Genomic DNA, 19,215 nt, shown 5'->3' with positions numbered 1-19,215 from the left:
GCTAAAATAGCTACAATGTAACTATTAGTTATATTGCAGCTATCTTAGGGTTTATTTTACAGGTAAGTATTTAGTTTTAAATAGGAATCATTTATTTAGTTAATTTAATGATAGTGTAGTGTTAGGTGTTAGTGTAACTTAGGTTAGGATTTATTTTACAGGTAAATTTGTATTTATTTTAGCTAGGTAGTTATTAAATAGTTATTAACTATTTAATAACTATTGTACCTAGTTAAAATAAATACAAAGTTGCCTGTAAAATAAAAATAAATGCTAAAATAGCTACAATGTAACTATTAGTTATATTGTAGCTATCTTAGGGTTTATTTTACAGGTAAGTCTTTAGTTTTAAATAGGATTCATTTATTTAACTATAGTAAACTTATTTTGTTTTATTTAAATTATATTTAAGTTAGGGGGTGTTAGTGTTAGGGTTAGATTTAGGTTTAGGGGTTAATAACCTTATTATAGTAGCGGCGACGATGGGGGCGGGAGATTAGGGGTTAATAATTGTAGGTAGGTGGCGGCGATGTTAGGGAGGGCAGATTAGGGGTTAATAAAATGTATTATAGTGTTTGCGAGGCGGGAGTGCAGCGGTTTAGGGGTTAATACATTTATTATAGTGGCGGCGATTTGCGGTCGGCAGATTAGGGGTTAATACTTTTAGTTAGATTGTGGCGACGTTGGGGGGAGGCAGATTAGGGGTTAATAACTATAATGTAGGGGTCGGCGGTGTTAGGGACAGCAGATTAGGGGTTAATAGTTATAATTTTAGGTTGCGGCGATATCAGGTCGGCAGATTAGGGGTTAATACTTGTAGTTAGGATTGCGGCAACGTTGGGGGGGGCAGATTAGGGGTTAATAACTATAATGTAGGGGTCGGCGGTGTTAGGGACAGCAGATTAGGGGTTAATAGCTATAATGTAGGCGGCGATATCGGGTCGGCAGATTAGGGGTTAATACTTGTAGTTAGATTGCGGCGACGTTGGGGGAGGCAGATTAGGGGTTAATAACTATAATGTAGGGGTCGGCGGTGTTAGGGACAGCAGATTAGGGGTTAATAGCTATAATGTAGGCGGCGGCGATATTCGGTCGGCAGATTAGGGGTTAATAAAATACTGCAGGTGTCAGCGATAGCGGAGGCAGCAGATTAGGGGTTAATAAGTGTTAGATTAGGGGTGTTTAGAGACTCGGGGTACATGTTAGGGTGTTAGGTGCAGACTTAGTGTTTCCCCATAGGAAACAATGGGGCTGCAGTGTTAGTTTTTTTTCAGCCGAAACTCCCATTGTTTCCTATGGGGAAATGCCGAATCTTAACGAGCTAATTCGGATTTATTCGGAGATACGGCAGCTATTTCGGATTCATTCGGTAGATTCGGAAGTATTTTAATTCGGAAATCCGAATCGATCCGAATCTCCGAATTTACCGAATTTACCGAATTTCCGAATTAATCCGAAACGAACCGCACATGTCTATCTTTACTATTAGAAAATTAAGCATACAGAAGAAGGACTCACTCACATTTCACACTAAACTATACTGAATTCCTGAGAAGGGATGAACTAGCCATTTAATGAAAATAAAATGTTGTGGTTGTTGTTTGAATGATGTACTAGCCGGTCCTTGGGTCACCTCAAAGTCTAGATTCAGTAGAGATTTATTTTAGATCAAATGTGACAAAAAATAATGCATAGTTAAAGGGACAGTCTAGTCAAAATCTAATTTGCTCAATTCTTTAGATATCCTTTGTTGAAGAAATAGCAATGTACATGTGTGAGCCAATCACACAAGGCCTTTATGTGCAGTAACCAATCAGCAGCTACTGAGCATATCTAGATATGCTTTTCAGCAAGTGATATCAAGAGAATGAAGCAAATTAGATAATAGAAGTAAATTAGAAAGTTGTTTAAAATGACATGCTCTTTCTAAATCATGAAAGAAAAAAATTGGGTATCATGACCCTTTAAGTAGGAACAATATAGCTGGCCAGGATGATAACTAAGCAGTGTGAGTAGCATGGGCATTCACAGGGACAGGGGAAAGTTGTGCATCAGCCCCCCCCCCCCTAGATGTTCCTCCCCACTTGAAGTACAAACTGCAGAAAAAAAGACAGTTAAATGTCTGTTTTTTTCTTTTTAATTCCCCTGAATGTAGCTCTGTTTTAGAGGAAGAAGCACAGTATGCTGGAGGTTACATAGCATTCCGGAATTTATAATTCACGATTTTTCCTTCAGTATTGTGCAACTGCAGTTCTGGACTCTAATTGCCAGCATGCATTGCACAGTGGTAGAGAGTGATCTTCCTGGAAGGTAGAAAGTCCATTTCTACCACCTTTTTAACAGCAGCAAAGAATGAGGTATTTCATTAATAGCAATGTACTCTGAGTTATCACTTTCCTCCTGCTCACATACTGGAATAGTTTGTTAAACGTTTTGCCAATAGCACAAATAGGGGAATCTTTATTTTACATATTTTAGGTAATTTACTGTTAGCAGTAGACTTTACATGTATAGGATAACTTATGTTGGTTCTATTGTGTTTCATTTTAATGATGTTATTCTTCTTTATAATAAACAAAGCACTAAATGATAAACAAAACTATAAGCTCAATACCACTTCTTCCAAAAAATTGTATGTATCCAAATCATATATACTGTATATAAATATATATATAAATATAAATATAAATATAAATATATATATATATATATATATATACTGTATATATAGATATATTGTGTGCGTGTATTTATTGTCCGGGCATATTTTGCTATGCAGACGCCCATGGTGAGTAGCTCCCAGAAACGGCCCTATTTATCTGAAAGCAATACATGACTTACACACTTTTTTGGTACTGATACCTTATCAGCTTTTGGTGTTTATTTAGGTCAGATGTAAAATTTATGAACAGTCTCAGCATTCTACCTTTTAACTAAACAAAAACTGCACATGAAGAGGAGCTAGGTTACTGGTGCATTTACACTAACACTGTACGGGCTTGAGCAATGATGACACGCTGTGCTCAATGACCAAATTGTTATTTTGTATTTTTTTCAATGGGAAAGATTTTATGATAAATATAAAGCGTATTTGGGCATGCTTGTTGACATGAAATATGAGAAGAATGTTCTATTCCCAGACTGATAAATTTGTCTCTTTATGTTAGTTAATAAGTTAATGCATTAGCTGTGTCTAGCACTGCTGTACTGTACAAATGGTTATATTTATTTTTGGGAGAGGTTGACTAGGTATAAATTTCCTACAACTTAAAGGGGCACCAAAGTCAAAATTAAATTTTTATGATACAGACAGAACATGCCTTTAAAAAAAAAAAAAAAAAATCCAATTTACTTCTTTTATCAAACTTTGCACATATTATGAGCCACCAGCTCCTACTGAGCATGTGCAAGAGTTCACATAATATATGTATGAGTTTGTGATTCTCTGATGGCTGTGGCATAATATAAGCGGCAGGGAAATAGAACATTTTGAAAATTTTCAGAAAAAAATATTTACAGTTCATTTGAAATTCAGAGTAAGAGGCCAATCTATTAATGTCTGTCCGCCATGATACGCTGTAGCATATCATGTCCGACAGTCATTGCTGAATGCCGACAGCATACGCTGTCAGCATTTAACATTGCACAAGCAGTTCCCCAGAACTGCTTGTGCAATGCCGCCCCCTGCAGATTCTTAGCCAATCAACTGCTAGCAGGGGGTGTCAATTAGCCCGATCGTATAGGATTGGGGCGGATTGCAGACCGCAGCCTCAGAGGCAGCAGACCAGTTATGGAGCAGCGGTTTTCAGACCGCTGCTTCATAACTGCTGTTTCCGGTGAGTCTAAAGGCTCATGCGGAAACAGGGGCTTACAGCTCCTTGAAAATTCGGCCCCTAAGTGTTATTGCATTGTCTTTTTACATCCCAATAGAAAACAAATAATTTTTAATTTACTTAACTTAGCTCTTTGCATTGTTCAAAACTATGAATGAAACATAGGTCTATATTGACCCCTTAAGCAACATGGACAAAGGTACTACACACAGTATTTTGCCCAGCGTACTGTGTTGACATAGTACCAATGTACAACAGTTTGGCTCATGCTGTGGTTCCCACTGTCAGCTTTTACAGCAGAGACTGAAGCTGAGGGAAGAGGGCATCTACCTTCGTATAGTAAGATAGAAATTATCATACTCCCTTACCATATGAAGGCAGATTGTTTATTCAAACTGTGACACAGAAAGTGTCACTGTCTGTAATGGGTGCGGTGGGAGGTTTGGAAGGGAAGGATGGAGGTGTGTGGGTGATCCGTTGCAGGAGGGGGGAGAGAGTCTTGAGAAGGGTCCCCTATGCTACGGAAACATTTTTGGTAGGGGAGAGGGAGGGATGGGTCCCTACACTACAGAAAAGGGGACATTTAGATGGAGTGGTGGTTCCCTACACTGAGATCCCTTGAAGGGGCAGGTGGGGAGGGTGAGGGGGGATCCCTACACTACAGAAAAAAATAATAAAAAATAAATTACAATAAAAAAAACACACAACCCTTCCCCCCCTCTGGTGCAGTAGGAGGGGGGAGGGAATAGAGCTATTTCTGAGGATTCAGGTAGGTGGGAAAGTGAGGAGGGATCCCTACACTACAGAAAATAAATATATAAATATTTTTTAAAAAAAACTTTAACTGTATACTGGCTACCAGTACCCATAAGATGATGTAATATGATGGCGACCAGTGGGAGGGGGAAGGGAGCTGTTTGGGAGGGATCAGGGAGGTGGTAGGTGGGAGGGTAATCACTGCACTATAATACACATACCCTTAACAGCTAGCTGATTATCCCCTTCACTGCCAGGAATTTCAGAAGTGTGGTGTGCAACTGCAGTTAGCGGCCTTCTAATTGCCAAATATCACTGGCAAAGCCCTGCATGTCTGCCATTTTTGAGTAAAGGGGACCCTAGATAAACTTGTACAACCATTTGTTTTAAGACTGCAGTAGTTGTAAACAAATAATTTTAGTTTGAAACCCATTGTTTGTAAAAAAAAAGTTAACAATTTTTTTAAATGGTGGCATGAACTATATAAAAATAGGCCTAGATCAATACCTTAGGTTGTTTTATATATATATATATATATATATATATATATATATATATATATATATATATATATATATATATATATATATATATAGTTTCTGGGTCAATTTTGAGAATTTGTGCAGTTTTGCTATACCAAATGAGCATCATTTTAGACATAGCTGCGGATAAAGATCTTAAAATGATCAAAAATTATAGAATATATTTATATATTTGATCTTAACTATATCAGAAGATGCCAGTGAACAAGTTTTGTTACAGTTAGAAAACTACAGGTTTTATTGGGGAATGTAATAATTTAATCTTTTTAAAGAACTTTTTTCTTGGTAATTTACTTTAATTTCTTAATTATGAGAATAAATAGCTGGTTAAATCTGTCATCCACTGAAAGCTCTTCATATGCCCCCCTCCTCCCAAAAAATATACAGATATTATATTATAGCATAATTCATGGTACTTTAAAAAAATATTGTTCTTTGTCTTACCATGTGTTGCAATCTATCTCCACAGATGAACCTGGTGAATATTCATTGCCGTTATGGAAACATGGGCATTTTTCTAGAACAATGCATTTTGAGTTGTGCCGAACCTAAAATAAAAACATTAAAAGCAACATTATTTGATGTACTTTTATGTTAAAGGAGGGGGCTTTTCAAGGTCATGGTGCCCAGTGTAAGCCACATAGAGGGGGAAAAGACCCCAACTTTAAAGAGTGTAGCCCCGTATTACCAATGAAGGTTATCATAAACATTCTAATTAGTATGTGATTTATTACATGAACATAGTGGCTCCAAATAAGCCCCTATCCTCTAAAGGCTGCATACATCACAATCAAAGATTGGTGCACACAATGCCATTCATTTGAAAGAGTTGTTTAACTTCGCCTTATGTTGCTCTAATTTGAGGCTCATTGCCATAAAATATGCTTTAACCATTCGACTTGGTGACCTGATGCTCTGAGTTATTATTAGAGCTCTAGCACTCATCATAGAAACTACAATAGGAAAAGTGATCCATCATTTGAAAGTGGTGAGACCCCTCTTTCAAATGAAGGGTCAAATCCTCAGGTGATCAAGTGATATTGTAAGTATAAAGGTTATACAGTATATGTTGGTAATTGTGCTGAATCAAAAAAGGCCATTATCACCCCCCCCCTCATTTAAAAAAGAGGGCTATCAAATTTGTTGTTTGCAGGCGTATGATAATTAAACAGCCATTGCAATTAGCGCTTATAAAATTAACCAGAGATCAGATCTCTGGTTAATTTGATAAATGTGCCCCAAATACCCCCAAAATACAGCCTAATGTATTTTATTAAAAAAATAAAAATAGCAGTATTCTGGGGTCTAAAGTTGGTGGGAGTGGGGTGTTAGAAAAAAAACGTCACTGACAAATGCCTTTACATAGCGGTCTATGGGAACTGTGTTCCCTGTAAATGTTTATGTATATACTTATATACATATACGTTATATTTAAAATTGTTGACATCGCTGTGTTAATTGCCCCCTTCAATGCGCTTAGGTTCTGATGCGGTTAGCGCGTGCTGGTACTACACAGTGGAGGGCAATTATCGCTTTCATGAAAGCGATATTTAGCACTCCACTTGTAATCTTGCACTATATCGAATGGTTTTTTATGCATGTATTTTTTGTTCGGTGGTGTTTGCTAAGTGAATTTGGTCAGAGATAGAAACATGAATGTGCATTCATTCAAATGTAATAATATTTGATTATTGTTTAATACAATGCAAGATGGAGCAAACTGACATAAAACAACAGCAATTTCTTCTAATTTTTAAAAGAAAATGTTATTAAATAATATAAGTATAGAATCCTACATTTTGATGTTTTTCAAAAAAGGGAATTAATGCAAAAAGTGCAGTCATGAAATTTGTCAGTAATTTTTATTTTGATATTTATATAGTAGTGTACAAAAACAATGGGGCTCTACTATATCTAAGTAGTGTGTCCAGAAATAAGGTGCGCCTAATTTATGCTATTTCAAAAAAGTGATAATATGGATAGATCCTAAGTTTTATATCTTACAAAAAATAAACAATATGAACTGTATAATTATAAATACAAATACATAACATTAGTCACCACAGTCATATGGTTAGGAAATATACATCCATAGATGCAAGTGAAAGTCCCAATATAGAGTGATGTCCAATCTGGAAATGATGTCCCAAACGATAGCTGCTCTCTCCAAAGATGTTGAAAAAGAGATGACTGCGTTCTGTATAGAAACAAAAAAAGAAGAGGCGCTCTGGTGCAGATGATCCTTGGCTACAAATGATTCTAAACTAACAGTTCAGAGTAATACTCACAAAGATGTTTGCACATGCAGTGCAATAACAGGTGAGCCGAAGCTTCAGAGCCGCTCGGCTGACTCGCTAGAGGGTGAAATCAGCTGTTCACTGGGTAATCACTTCACCAACGATGTGGGGAAAAAAGATACCTATGACATAAAATATAGATACCGCCCTTGGTGCAGATTATCCCAGGCACAGAATGCACATACAACAGATGTCGAGAAGTTATAACTTCTCGACATCTGTTGTATGTGCATTCTGTGCCTGGGATAATCTGCACCAAGGGCGGTATCTATATTTTATGTCATAGGTATCTTTTTTCCCCACATCGTTGGTGAAGTGATTACCCAGTGAACAGCTGATTTCACCCTCTAGCGAGTCAGCCGAGCGGCTCTGAAGCTTCGGCTCACCTGTTATTGCACTGCATGTGCAAACATCTTTGTGAGTATTACTCTGAACTGTTAGTTTAGAATCATTTGTAGCCAAGGATCATCTGCACCAGAGCGCCTCTTCTTTTTTTGTTTCTATACAGAACGCAGTCACATCTTTATATAGTAGTGCTTTATCATATTTGGGTACTTCTGAAAATTAATATTAATATTAATAATAGATATTTCTAAAAGTGATTAGTTTGCTGGAAAAAAAAACAACATATGATTTAAAGGGACACTAAACCCAAATTTTTTCTTTCATGATTCAGATAGAAAGTTGCTTAAAATTGCATGCTATAATTTACTCCTATTATCAGTTTTTCTTCATTCTCTTGCTATCTTTATTTAAAAAGCAGGAATGGGATGCATAGGAGCCGGCCCATTTTTGGTTGAGAACCTGGGTTATGCTTGCTTATTGGTGGGTAAATGTAAGCCTCCAATAAGCAATCACTATCCATGGTGCTGAATCTAAAATGGGCTGGCTGCTAAGATTTACATTCCTCCTTTTAAAATAAAGATATCAAGAGAATGAAGAAAAATTGATAATAGGAGTAAATTAGAAAGTTGCTTAACATTACATGCTCTATCTGAATCATGAAAGAAAAAAATTGGGTTCAGTGTCCCTTTAACCCCTTAACGACCGACGACGTATGCCATACGTCCTCAAAAAAAAAGCACTTAACGACCGAGGACGTATGGAATACGTCGTCGGTTTAACAGAGCACTGGAAGCGATCGAAATCGCTTCCGGCTGCTCTAACAGTATTGCAGGCTTGCCTTGATGTCTAGGCATCCTGCAATACTGTTCCCGAGTGCCAGGACCGGATTGATCACTCCCCCACGAGTGATCACTTCCGGTTTCGCTCCACGTGGAGCCCGGCAGTGTTTCAGAGCAACGGAAGCGATCGGACACGCTTCCGATGCTCTGCTTGTGTGCTAAGTGCCTCGGTGGGTCGAGGCACTTAGTTAGTTGTAAAATAAAATTAAAAAAGTAAAAAAAAAAAAACGAATAAAATAAAAAAAAGCCCTAAATAGCCCCCCCCCTCCCCCTTCACTAGGCATCCAAGATGGCGATGCCCAGTGCATCATGGGGCCTCTGGGGGTGTCCCTAGCCTGCATCATCATAGGGGCAAGCTAGGGTCACCCAATCTGAGCCTCCCACCCAAAAAAAAATAATAATAAAATACCCCATTTGTCTGATCATGTCAATATTTGTAAATATTGACTATGATCAGTGTGGATCTCCCTCCCTCTCCTCACTTGCCATTTTGTTGGAGAGAGAGAGAGACCTGTATTTAGCAGAGAGAGAGATTTATTTCTTTTATTTGTTAAAAAATATAGAACCAAAGGCTCTTTTCAGAGCCATTAACCCCTAGCTTGCCAGTGATCACTATATATCACTGGCAGTAGCATAGGTGCACTTTTTTTTGCTGCATTTTGCTGTCTGTGCATTTTTTTAGGGGTTAATTTTGTTGTTGTAATTTTTTAAAAACCCAAAGGCTCTTTTCAGAAACATTTAGTTAATTTAATTTAATTTTCAGAGCCATTAACCCCTAGCTTGCCAGTGATCGCTATAAATCACTGGCAGTTGCATAGCTGTACTTTTTTGCTGTCTGTGCATTTTTTTAGGGGTTAATTTTGTTGTTGTAATTTTTTAAAAACCCAAAGGCTCTTTTCAGAAACATTTAGTTAATTTAATTTAATTTTCAGAGCCATTAACCCCTAGCTTGCCAGTGATCACTATAAATCACTGGCAGTTGCATAGCTGTACTTTTTTGCTGTCTGTGCATTTTTTTAGGGGTTAATTTTGTTGTTGTAATTTTTTAAAAACCCAAAGGCTCTTTTCAGAAACATTTAGTTAATTTAATTTAATTTTCAGAGCCATTAACCCCTAGCTTGCCAGTGATCGCTATAAATCACTGGCAGTTGCATAGCTGTACTTTTTTGCTGTCTGCGCATTTTTTTAGGGGTTAATTTTGTTGTTGTAATTTTTTAAAAACCCAAAGGCTCTTTTCAGAAACATTTAGTTAATTTAATTTAATTTTCAGAGCCATTAACCCCTAGCTTGCCAGTGATCGCTATAAATCACTGGCAGTAGCATAGCTGTACTTTTTTGCTAGTTAATTTAGTTAATTAATTTAGTTAATTTAATTTAATTTTCAGAGCCATTAACCCCTAGCTTGCCAGTGATCGCTATAAATCACTGGCAGTTGCATAGCTGTACTTTTTTGCTGTCTGTGCATTTTTTTAGGGGTTAATTTTGTTGTTGTAATTTTTTAAAAACCCAAAGGCTCTTTTCAGAAACATTTAGTTAATTTAATTTAATTTTCAGAGCCATTAACCCCTAGCTTGCCAGTGATCGCTATAAATCACTGGCAGTAGCATAGCTGTACTTTTTTGCTAGTTAATTTAGTTAATTAATTTAGTTAATTTAATTTTTTTTAGTAATTGTTTTCTGTGACGGATACAAAAATGTCACAGAAAAGATATAGTGCTGAGGAGGCGTATGCCATCCTTGCGTCAGAGTCAGATGCCTCTATTTCTGACTCAGACCCCAATTTTGACCCTGCCATGTGCTCAGATACATCACTAGATGCAGTCTCAACTGATAGTGATGTATCGGTGGCTGCTAGCCCCCCTGCCAGCCCCCCTGCTACCCCCCTGCCAGCCCCCCTGCTAGCCCCCCTGCCAGAAGGAGGCGTGTTGCTGCCATTGCTGCTGAAGAGTGGGTAACGCCTCATCTCCAGAGGCCAGATATCCCACCCTTCACAGCAAATGCTGGCATAAATATAGATGTGGCAGGTTTTAGCCCCCAGCAGTTTCTGGAAGTGTTTCTGGGCGATGATATATTGGGGAACATTGTCGCCCAAACTAATTTATATGCCCATCAGTTCCGTGCTGCAAAGCCTGGAACATATTTGGCAAAGCAGCAATGGGCCCCCATCAATGTGCCAGAATTCAAAAAATTCTGGGCATTGACTATACTGATGGGCATCATAAAGAAACCCTCCATTCGCTCCTACTGGAGTAGTAGCCCCATCTGCTCTACCCCCATTTTCTCCCAGACTATGTCGAGGAAGAGGTATGAAATGATTCTGCATTTCATGCACTTCAGTGACAACAGCCTGTGCCCCCCTAGGGAGCATCCCCAATTTGACAGGCTGTATAAAATCCGCCCCCTGATAACCCACTTTTCTGCCAGGTTTGCAGAGGCTTATACACCTGGAAGGAATATATGCGTTGATGAATCTCTAATGAAGTATAAGGGAAGGCTGGGATTCAAGCAGTATATTCCTTCCAAACGCTCCAGATATGGGGTAAAGGTGTATAAGCTCTGTGACAGCGAGACTGGGTATACTCAGGCCTTCCGGGTGTATGAGGGAAAGGATAGCCACCTTGACCCTCCAGGTTGCCCAGAACATATGGGAACCACTGGCAAGATTGTCTGGGACCTGATATTACCCATAATGAACAAAGGGTATCACTTGTACTTAGACAATTTTTATACAAGTGTCCTTTTGTTCAAGCTACTGTATTGCTTTGATACAGTAGCTTGCGGTACAATTAAAAAGAACCGTGCAGGTTTCCCAGGACAACTTGTACGCACCCGGCTACGAAGGGGGGAGACCTCAGCTCTGTGCCAAGAGGAGCTGTTGGCACTTAAGTACAGAGACAAGAAGGATGTATACCTTCTTACCACCATCCACACGGAGAGGACGGTGGCGGTTTCTGTACGTGGCAGAGCTGAGATCATAAGGAAGCCAGTGTGCATCAAGTCTTATAACCTGCATATGGGTGGGGTTGATCTGGCTGATCAGCTGCTGCAGCCCTACCTAATTATGCGGAAGACAAGGGCCTGGTACAAAAAGGTTGCAATTTACCTAATGCAGATTGCAACCCACAACGCTTTTTTGTTGTTCAAAAAAGCAAACCCCAGAGTTAAAAAAACTTTTTTACAGTTTCAGCTCCAGATTATTACTGGGATTTTGTACCATGATGCACCTGCTCCCCGGGCGGTGATGGGAGAGAGCAGAGTTGGGGCTACTCATTTTATTTTTAAAATCCCCCCTACTGCCGCAAAGCAGAAACCACAAAAAAAATGCAGAGTCTGTACCAAGAGGGGGAAGAGAAGGGACACCATATATCACTGTCCTGATTGCCCTGGACAGCCTGCACTCTGCATTGGGGACTGCTTCAAGCGGTACCATACAATGGTCAATTTTAAAAAAAAAAAATACATTTGGTGTTATATATATATATATTATTTTTTTTTGGTTATGTTTACTGTAAGATGGGGTTTTTTTTTTTACTTTTACTGTGCCAGATTTTTACATTTCACTACTCTATTTTTTCTAAAATTGGGACTGTTATTTTTTTTTAACCAAAACCCCTGTCAAACCTATGCATGGGGGACATAGGTGTTCTCAGGGTGCCTTGCCAAAAACAACCTGAAGTATGTTTTTGTAATAACTTACAACAGTCTCTCCTAAATCATAGTCAAAAAGCAATGTGTCTGTAAAAATGAAAATTGAAAAATTACCACCATACACTTTCTCCAATTTTTTGGGCTAAAACGGTTGCTTCAAAGGCATCAAAGCACACCATATACAATACCTTGGGGTGTCAACATTTAAAAAATATACACTTTCATGGCAATAAATAAAAGTGGGGTATGCGATAGGCCACAAACTAAAGATAGGCCTATCAGAAGAAATACTCTCATTGTTAATAACTAAAATCACAAGTCATAAATTTGTAACATAACCTTCCCAAAATCCTGGCAAACCTATGCATGGGGGGCATAGGTGTACTCAGGGTGCCTTGCAGAAAACAACCTGAAGTATTCTTTTGCAATAACTTACAACAGTCTCTCCTAAATCATAGTCAAAAAGCAATGTGTCTGTAAAAATGAAAATTGAAAAATAACCACCATACACTTTCTCCAATTTTTTGGGCTAAAACGGTTGCTTCAAAGGCATCAAAGCACACCATATACAATACCTTGGGGTGTCAACATTTAAAAAATATACACTTTCATGGCAATAAATAAAAGTGGGGTATGCGATAGGCCACAAACTAAAGATAGGCCTATAAGAAGAAATACTCTCATTGTTAATAACTAAAATCACAAGTCATAAATTTGTAACATAACCTTCCCAAAATCCTGGCAAACCTATGCATGGGGGGCATAGGTGTACTCAGGGTGCCTTGCAGAAAACAACCTGAAGTATTCTTTTGCAATAACTTACAACAGTCTCTCTTAAATCATAGTCAAAAAGCAATGTGTCTGTAAAAATGAAAATTGAAAAATAACCACCATACACTTTCTCCAATTTTTTGGGCTAAAACGGTTGCTTCAAAGGCATCAAAGCACACCATATACAATACCTTGGGGTGCCAACATTTAAAAAATATACACTTTCATGGCAATAAATAAAAGTGGGGTATGCAATAGGCCACAAACTAAAGATAGGCCTATCAGAAGAAATACTCTCATTGTTAATAACTAAAATCACAAGTCATAAAATTGTAACATAACCTTCCCAAAATCCTGGCAAACCTATGCATGGGGGGCATAGGTGTACTCAGGGTGCCTTGCAGAAAACAACCTGAAGTATTCTTTTGCAATAACTTACAACAGTCTCTCCTAAATCATAGTCAAAAAGCAATGTGTCTGTAAAAATGAAAATTGAAAAATAACCACCATACACTTTCTCCAATTTTTGGGCTAAAACGGTTGCTTCAAAGGCATCAAAGCACACCATATACACTGTGTGCAGAATTATTAGGCAAATTAGTATTTTGACCACATCATCCTCTTTATGCATGTTGTCTTACTCCAAGCTGTATAGGCTCGAAAGCCTGCTACCAATTTAGCATATTAGGTGATGTGCATCTCTGTAATGAGAAGGGGTGTGGTCTAATGACATCAACACCCTATATCAGGTGTGCCTAATTATTAGGCAACTTCCTTTCCTTTGGCAAAATGGGTCAAAAGAAGGACTTGACAGGCTCAGAAAAGTCAAAAATAGTGAGATATCTTGCAGAGGGATGCAGCACTCTTAAAATTGCAGAGCTTCTGAAGCGTGATCATCGAACAATCAAGCGTTTCATTCAAAATAGTCAACAGGGTCACAAGAAGCGTGTGGAAAAACCAAGGCGCAAAATAACTGCCCATGAACTGAGAAAAGTCAAGCGTGCAGCTGCCAAGATGCCACTTGCCACCAGTTTGGCCATATTTCAGAGCTGCAACATCAATGGAGCGCCCAAAAGCACAAGGTGTGCCAAGGTAAGAAAGGCTGAAAGACGACCACCACTGAACAAGACACACAAGCTGAAACGTCAAGACTGGGCCAAGAAATATCTCAAGACTGATTTTTCTAAGGTTTTATGGACTGATGAAATGAGAGTGAGTCTTGATGGGCCAGATGGATGGGCCCGTGGCTGGATTGGTAAAGGGCAGAGAGCTCCAGTCCGACTCAGACGCCAGCAAGGTGGAGGTGGAGTACTGGTTTGGGCTGGTATCATCAAAGATGAGCTTGTGGGGCCTTTTCGGGTTGAGGATGGAGTCAAGCTCAACTCCCAGTCCTACTGCCAGTTTCTGGAAGACACCTTCTTCAAGCAGTGGTACAGGAAGAAGTCTGCATCCTTCAAGAAAAACATGATTTTCATGCAGGACAATGCTCCATCACACGCGTCCAAGTACTCCACAGCATGGCTGGCAAGAAAGGGTATAAAAGAAGAAAATCTAATGACATGGCCTCCTTGTTCACCTGATCTGAACCCCATTGAGAACCTGTGGTCCATCATCAAATGTGAGATTTACAAGGAGGGAAAACAGTACACCTCTCTGAACAGTGTCTGGAGGCTGTGGTTGCTGCTGCACGCAATGTTGATGGTGAACAGATCAAAACACTGACAGAATCCATGGATGGCAGGCTTTTGAGTGTCCTTGAATGTCAGAAATGTATATTTGTGAATGTTGAGATGTTATATTGGTTTCACTGGTAAAAATAAATAATTGAAATGGGTATATATTTGTTTTTTGTTAAGTTGCCTAATAATTATGCACAGTAATAGTCACCTGCACACACAGATATCCCCCTAAAATAGCTATAACTAAAAACAAACTAAAAACTACTTCCAAAACTATTCAGCTTTGATATTAATGAGTTTTTTGGGTTCATTGAGAACATGGTTGTTGTTCAATAATAAAATTAATCCTCAAAAATACAACTTGCCTAATAATTCTGCACTCCCTGTACAATACCTTGGGGTGTCAACTTTTCAAATATATGCACATTCATGGAAAACAAATAAATTGGGGTATGTTAAAAGACCCCCCAAAAAGACGATAGGCAAAGAAAATATGTTAAATGTGAAAAAAAATCACAAACGCATGTCAGACATTTGGCATTGCACCCCCCAAACAAGCCACCAAACCTATGCATAGGTGGTATCACTGAACTCAGGAGATGTTGGTGACCACATATTGGTGTCTTCTTTGGTAGTAACACATAACAGGAGCTGTGAATCCATGTCTAAAGTACAATGTATGTGAACAATAACACAAAAATATGAATGCCCAATAGTTTGACAAAGACTAGTGGTTAAATTAGTGCATGGAAAGTGTTAAAATACCTGCATTTGAAATACCCTAGGAAGTCTACTTTTCAAAAATATATGGTTTGATTGAGGTAAATTACATTGGCCGGCTTCAGAAATGTCTTAAATAGGACATGGGTGCATGGGATGTGAAAATTCAAAGTGGAAAAAATTGAATGGGCTTCCTAAAAATAAGGCCTTTTAGCCCCCAGAGAACCCGACACACCTATACATGGGTGGTATCACTGTACTCAGGAGAGGTTGTTGAACACATATTGAGGTGTTTTTTGGCAGTAACACATAACAGGAACTGAAAATCCATGCCTAAAGTACAATGTGTGTGAAAAATAACACAAAAAGATGACTACCCAAAAGTTTGACAAAGACTGGTGGTTGAATTAGTGCATGGAAAGTGTTAAAATATCAGCATTTGAAAAACCCTAGGGTGTCTACTTTTCAAAAATATATGGTTTGATGGGGGTAAATTCCATTGGCCAGCTTCAGAAATGTCCCAAATAGGACATGGGTGCATGATGACCGATGTGAAAATTCCAAGTTGAAAAACTGGAATGCGCTACCTAAAAATAAGGCCATTTAGCCCCCAGAGAACCCGACACACCTATACATAGGTGGTATCACTGTACTCAGGAGATGTTGTTGAACACATATTGAGGTGGTTTTTGGCAGTAACACATAACAGGAACTGAAAATCCATGCCTAAAGTACAATGTGTGTGAAAAATAACACAAAAAAATGACTATCCAAAAGTTTGACAAAGACTGGTGGTTGAATTAGTGCATGGAAAGTGTTAAAATATCAGCATTTGAAAAACCCTAGGGTGTCTACTTTTCAAAAATATATGGTTTGATGGGGGTAAATTCCATTGGCCAGCTTCAGAAATGTCCCAAATAGGACATGGGTGCATGATGACCGATGTGAAAATTCCAAGTTGAAAAACTGGAATGCGCTACCTAAAAATAAGGCCATTTAGCCCCCAGAGAACCCGACACACCTATACATAGGTGGTATCACTGTACTCAGGAGATGTTGTTGAACACATATTGAGGTGGTTTTTGGAAGTAACACATAACAGGAACTGAAAATCCATGCCTAAAGTACAATGTGTGTGAAAAATAACACAAAAAAATGACTACCCAAAAGTTTGACAAAGACTGGTGGTTGAATTAGTGCATGAAAAGTGTTAAAATATCAGCATTTGAAAAACCCTAGGGTGTCTACTTTTCAAAAATATATGGTTTGATGGGGGTAAATTCCATTGGCCAGCTTCAGAAATGTCCCAAATAGGACATGGGTGCATGATGACCGATGTGAAAATTCCAAGTTGAAAAACTGGAATGCGCTACCTAAAAATAAGGCCATTTAGCCCCCAGAGAACCTGACACACCTATACATAGGTGGTATCACTGTACTCAGGAGATGTTGTTGAACACATATTGAGGTGGTTTTTGGCAGTAACACATAACAGGAACTGAAAATACATGCCTAAAGTACAATGTGTGTGAAAAATAACACAAAAAAATGACTACACAAAAGTTTGACAAAGACTAGTGGTTGAATTAGTGCATGGAAAGTGTTAAAATACCAGCATTTGAAATACCCTAGGGTGTCTACTTTTCAAAAATATAAGGTTTGATGGGGGTAAATTCCATTGGCCAGCTTCAGAAATGTCCCAAATAGGACATGGGTGCATGATGACCGATGTGAAAATTCCAAGTTGAAAAACTGGAATGCGCTACCTAAAAATAAGGCCATTTAGCCCCCAGAGAACCAGACACACCTATACATAGGTGGTATCACTGTACTCGGGAGATGTTGTTGAACACATATTGAGGTGGTTTTTGGCAGTAACACATAACAGGAACTGAAAATACATGCCTAAAGTACAATGTGTGTGAAAAATAACACAAAAAAATGACTACCCAAAAGTTTGACAAAGACTAGTGGTTGAATTAGTGCATGGAAAGTGTTACAATACCAGCATTTGAAATACCCTAGGGTGTCTACTTTTCAAAAATATATGGTTTGATGGGGGTAAACTCCATTGGCCAGCTTCAGAAATGTCCCAAATAGGACATGGGTGCATGATGACCAATGTGAAAATTCCAAGTTGAAAAACTGGAATGTGCTACCTAAAAATAAGGCCATTTAGCCCCCAGAGAACCCAACACACCTATACATAGGTGGTATCACTGTACTCAGGAGATATTGTTGAACACATATTGAGGTGGTTTTTGGCAGTAACACATAACAGGAACTGAAAATACATGCCTAAAGTACGTGTCTGAAAAATAACACAAAAAAATGACTACCCAAAAGTTTGACAAAGACTAGTGGTTGAATTAGTACATGGAAAGTGTTAAAATACCAGCATTTAAAATACCCTAGGGTGTCTACTTTTCAAAAATATATGGTTTGATGGGGGTAGATTCCATTGGCCAGCTTCAGAAATGTCCCAAATAGGACATGGGTGCATGATGACCGATGTGAAAATTCCAAGTTGAAAAACTGGAATGCGCTACCTAAAAATAAGGCCATTTAGCCCCCAGAGAACCCGACACACCTATACATAGGTGGTATCACTGTACTCAGGAGATATTGTTGAACACATATTGAGGTGGTTTTTGGCAGTAACACATAACAGGAACTGAAAATACATGCCTAAAGTACAATGTGTGTGAAAAATAACACAAAAAAATGACTACCCAAAAGTTTGACAAAGACTAGTGGTTGAATTAGTGCATGGAAAGTGTTAAAATACCAGCATTTGAAATACCCTAGGGTGTCTACTTTTCAAAAATATATGGTTTGATGGGGTAAATTCCATTGGCCAGCTTCAGAAATGTCCCAAATAGGACATGGGTGCATGATGACCGATGTGAAAATTCCAAGTTGAAAAACTGGAATGCGCTCTCTAAAAATAAGGGCTTTTAGCCCACAGAGAACCCAACACACCTATACATGGGTGGTATCACTGTACCCAGGAGATGCTACTGAAGACATATTAGGGTGTTATTTGGCAGTAACCCTTACCATTTTATCAGTAAATGTATTCTTAAATTGCTATTTGTCAAAAAATCAAATTATTTTTTCCCCCCCAAACTTTGGCATAGATTGGTGGTAAAATGGTTGCATGAAAAAAGTCAAAATACCCTAAGTTTAATACCTTAGGTTGTCTTCTTTTAAAAAATATATACATTTGAAGGGTTATTCAGGGATTCCTGACAGATATTGGTGTTACAATGTAACTATCGCCAATTTTGAAAAAAACATGGTTTTGAAATAGCAAAGTGCTACTTGTACTTATTGCCCTATAACTTGCAAAAAAGCAAAGAACATGTAAACATTGGGTATTTCTAAACTCAAGACAAAATTTAGAAACTGTTTAGCATTGGTATTTTATGGTGGTTGTAGATGTGTTAGAGATTTTGGGGCTCAAAGTTAGAAAAAGTGTGGGTTTTTTTTTCATTTTTTCCTAATATTTTATAATTTTTTTATAGTAAATTATAAGATATGATGAAAATAATGGTATCTTTAGAAAGTCCATTTAATGGCGAGAAAAACGGTATATAATATGTGTGGGTACAGTAAATGAGTAAGAGGGAAATTACAGCTAAACACAAACACCGCAGAAATGCAAAAATAGCCTTGGTCCCAGATGGTCAACAAATTGAAAAGTGGCCTGGTCACTAAGGGGTTAAGTGGGTAACTCACAGACTGAAATGATGTTTAAATGCAAATGCAATGCAAAAAAATAA

The 19,215-nt window shown here is 38.3% G+C and overlaps 1 protein-coding gene across 1 annotated transcript in view; it reads right to left on the bottom strand.

The window, feature by feature from the left end:
* Window positions 1-19,215, bottom strand: part of VWF (von Willebrand factor) — a 424,292-nt gene that overhangs the window by 288,834 nt on the left and 116,243 nt on the right. The window contains exon 19 of the mRNA XM_053718732.1: window positions 5,576-5,679. Within this exon, the coding sequence (XP_053574707.1) occupies window positions 5,576-5,679 (104 nt within the window). The remainder of the gene's footprint in view (window positions 1-5,575; window positions 5,680-19,215) is intronic.

The sequence above is a fragment of the Bombina bombina genome, chromosome 6 (assembly GCF_027579735.1).
Source record: "Bombina bombina isolate aBomBom1 chromosome 6, aBomBom1.pri, whole genome shotgun sequence".
In the NCBI taxonomy this organism is placed as follows: domain Eukaryota; kingdom Metazoa; phylum Chordata; class Amphibia; order Anura; family Bombinatoridae; genus Bombina; species Bombina bombina.
The sequence above is the reverse complement of the archived record's forward strand: the minus strand, read 5'-3'. Positions and strand labels throughout refer to the sequence as shown.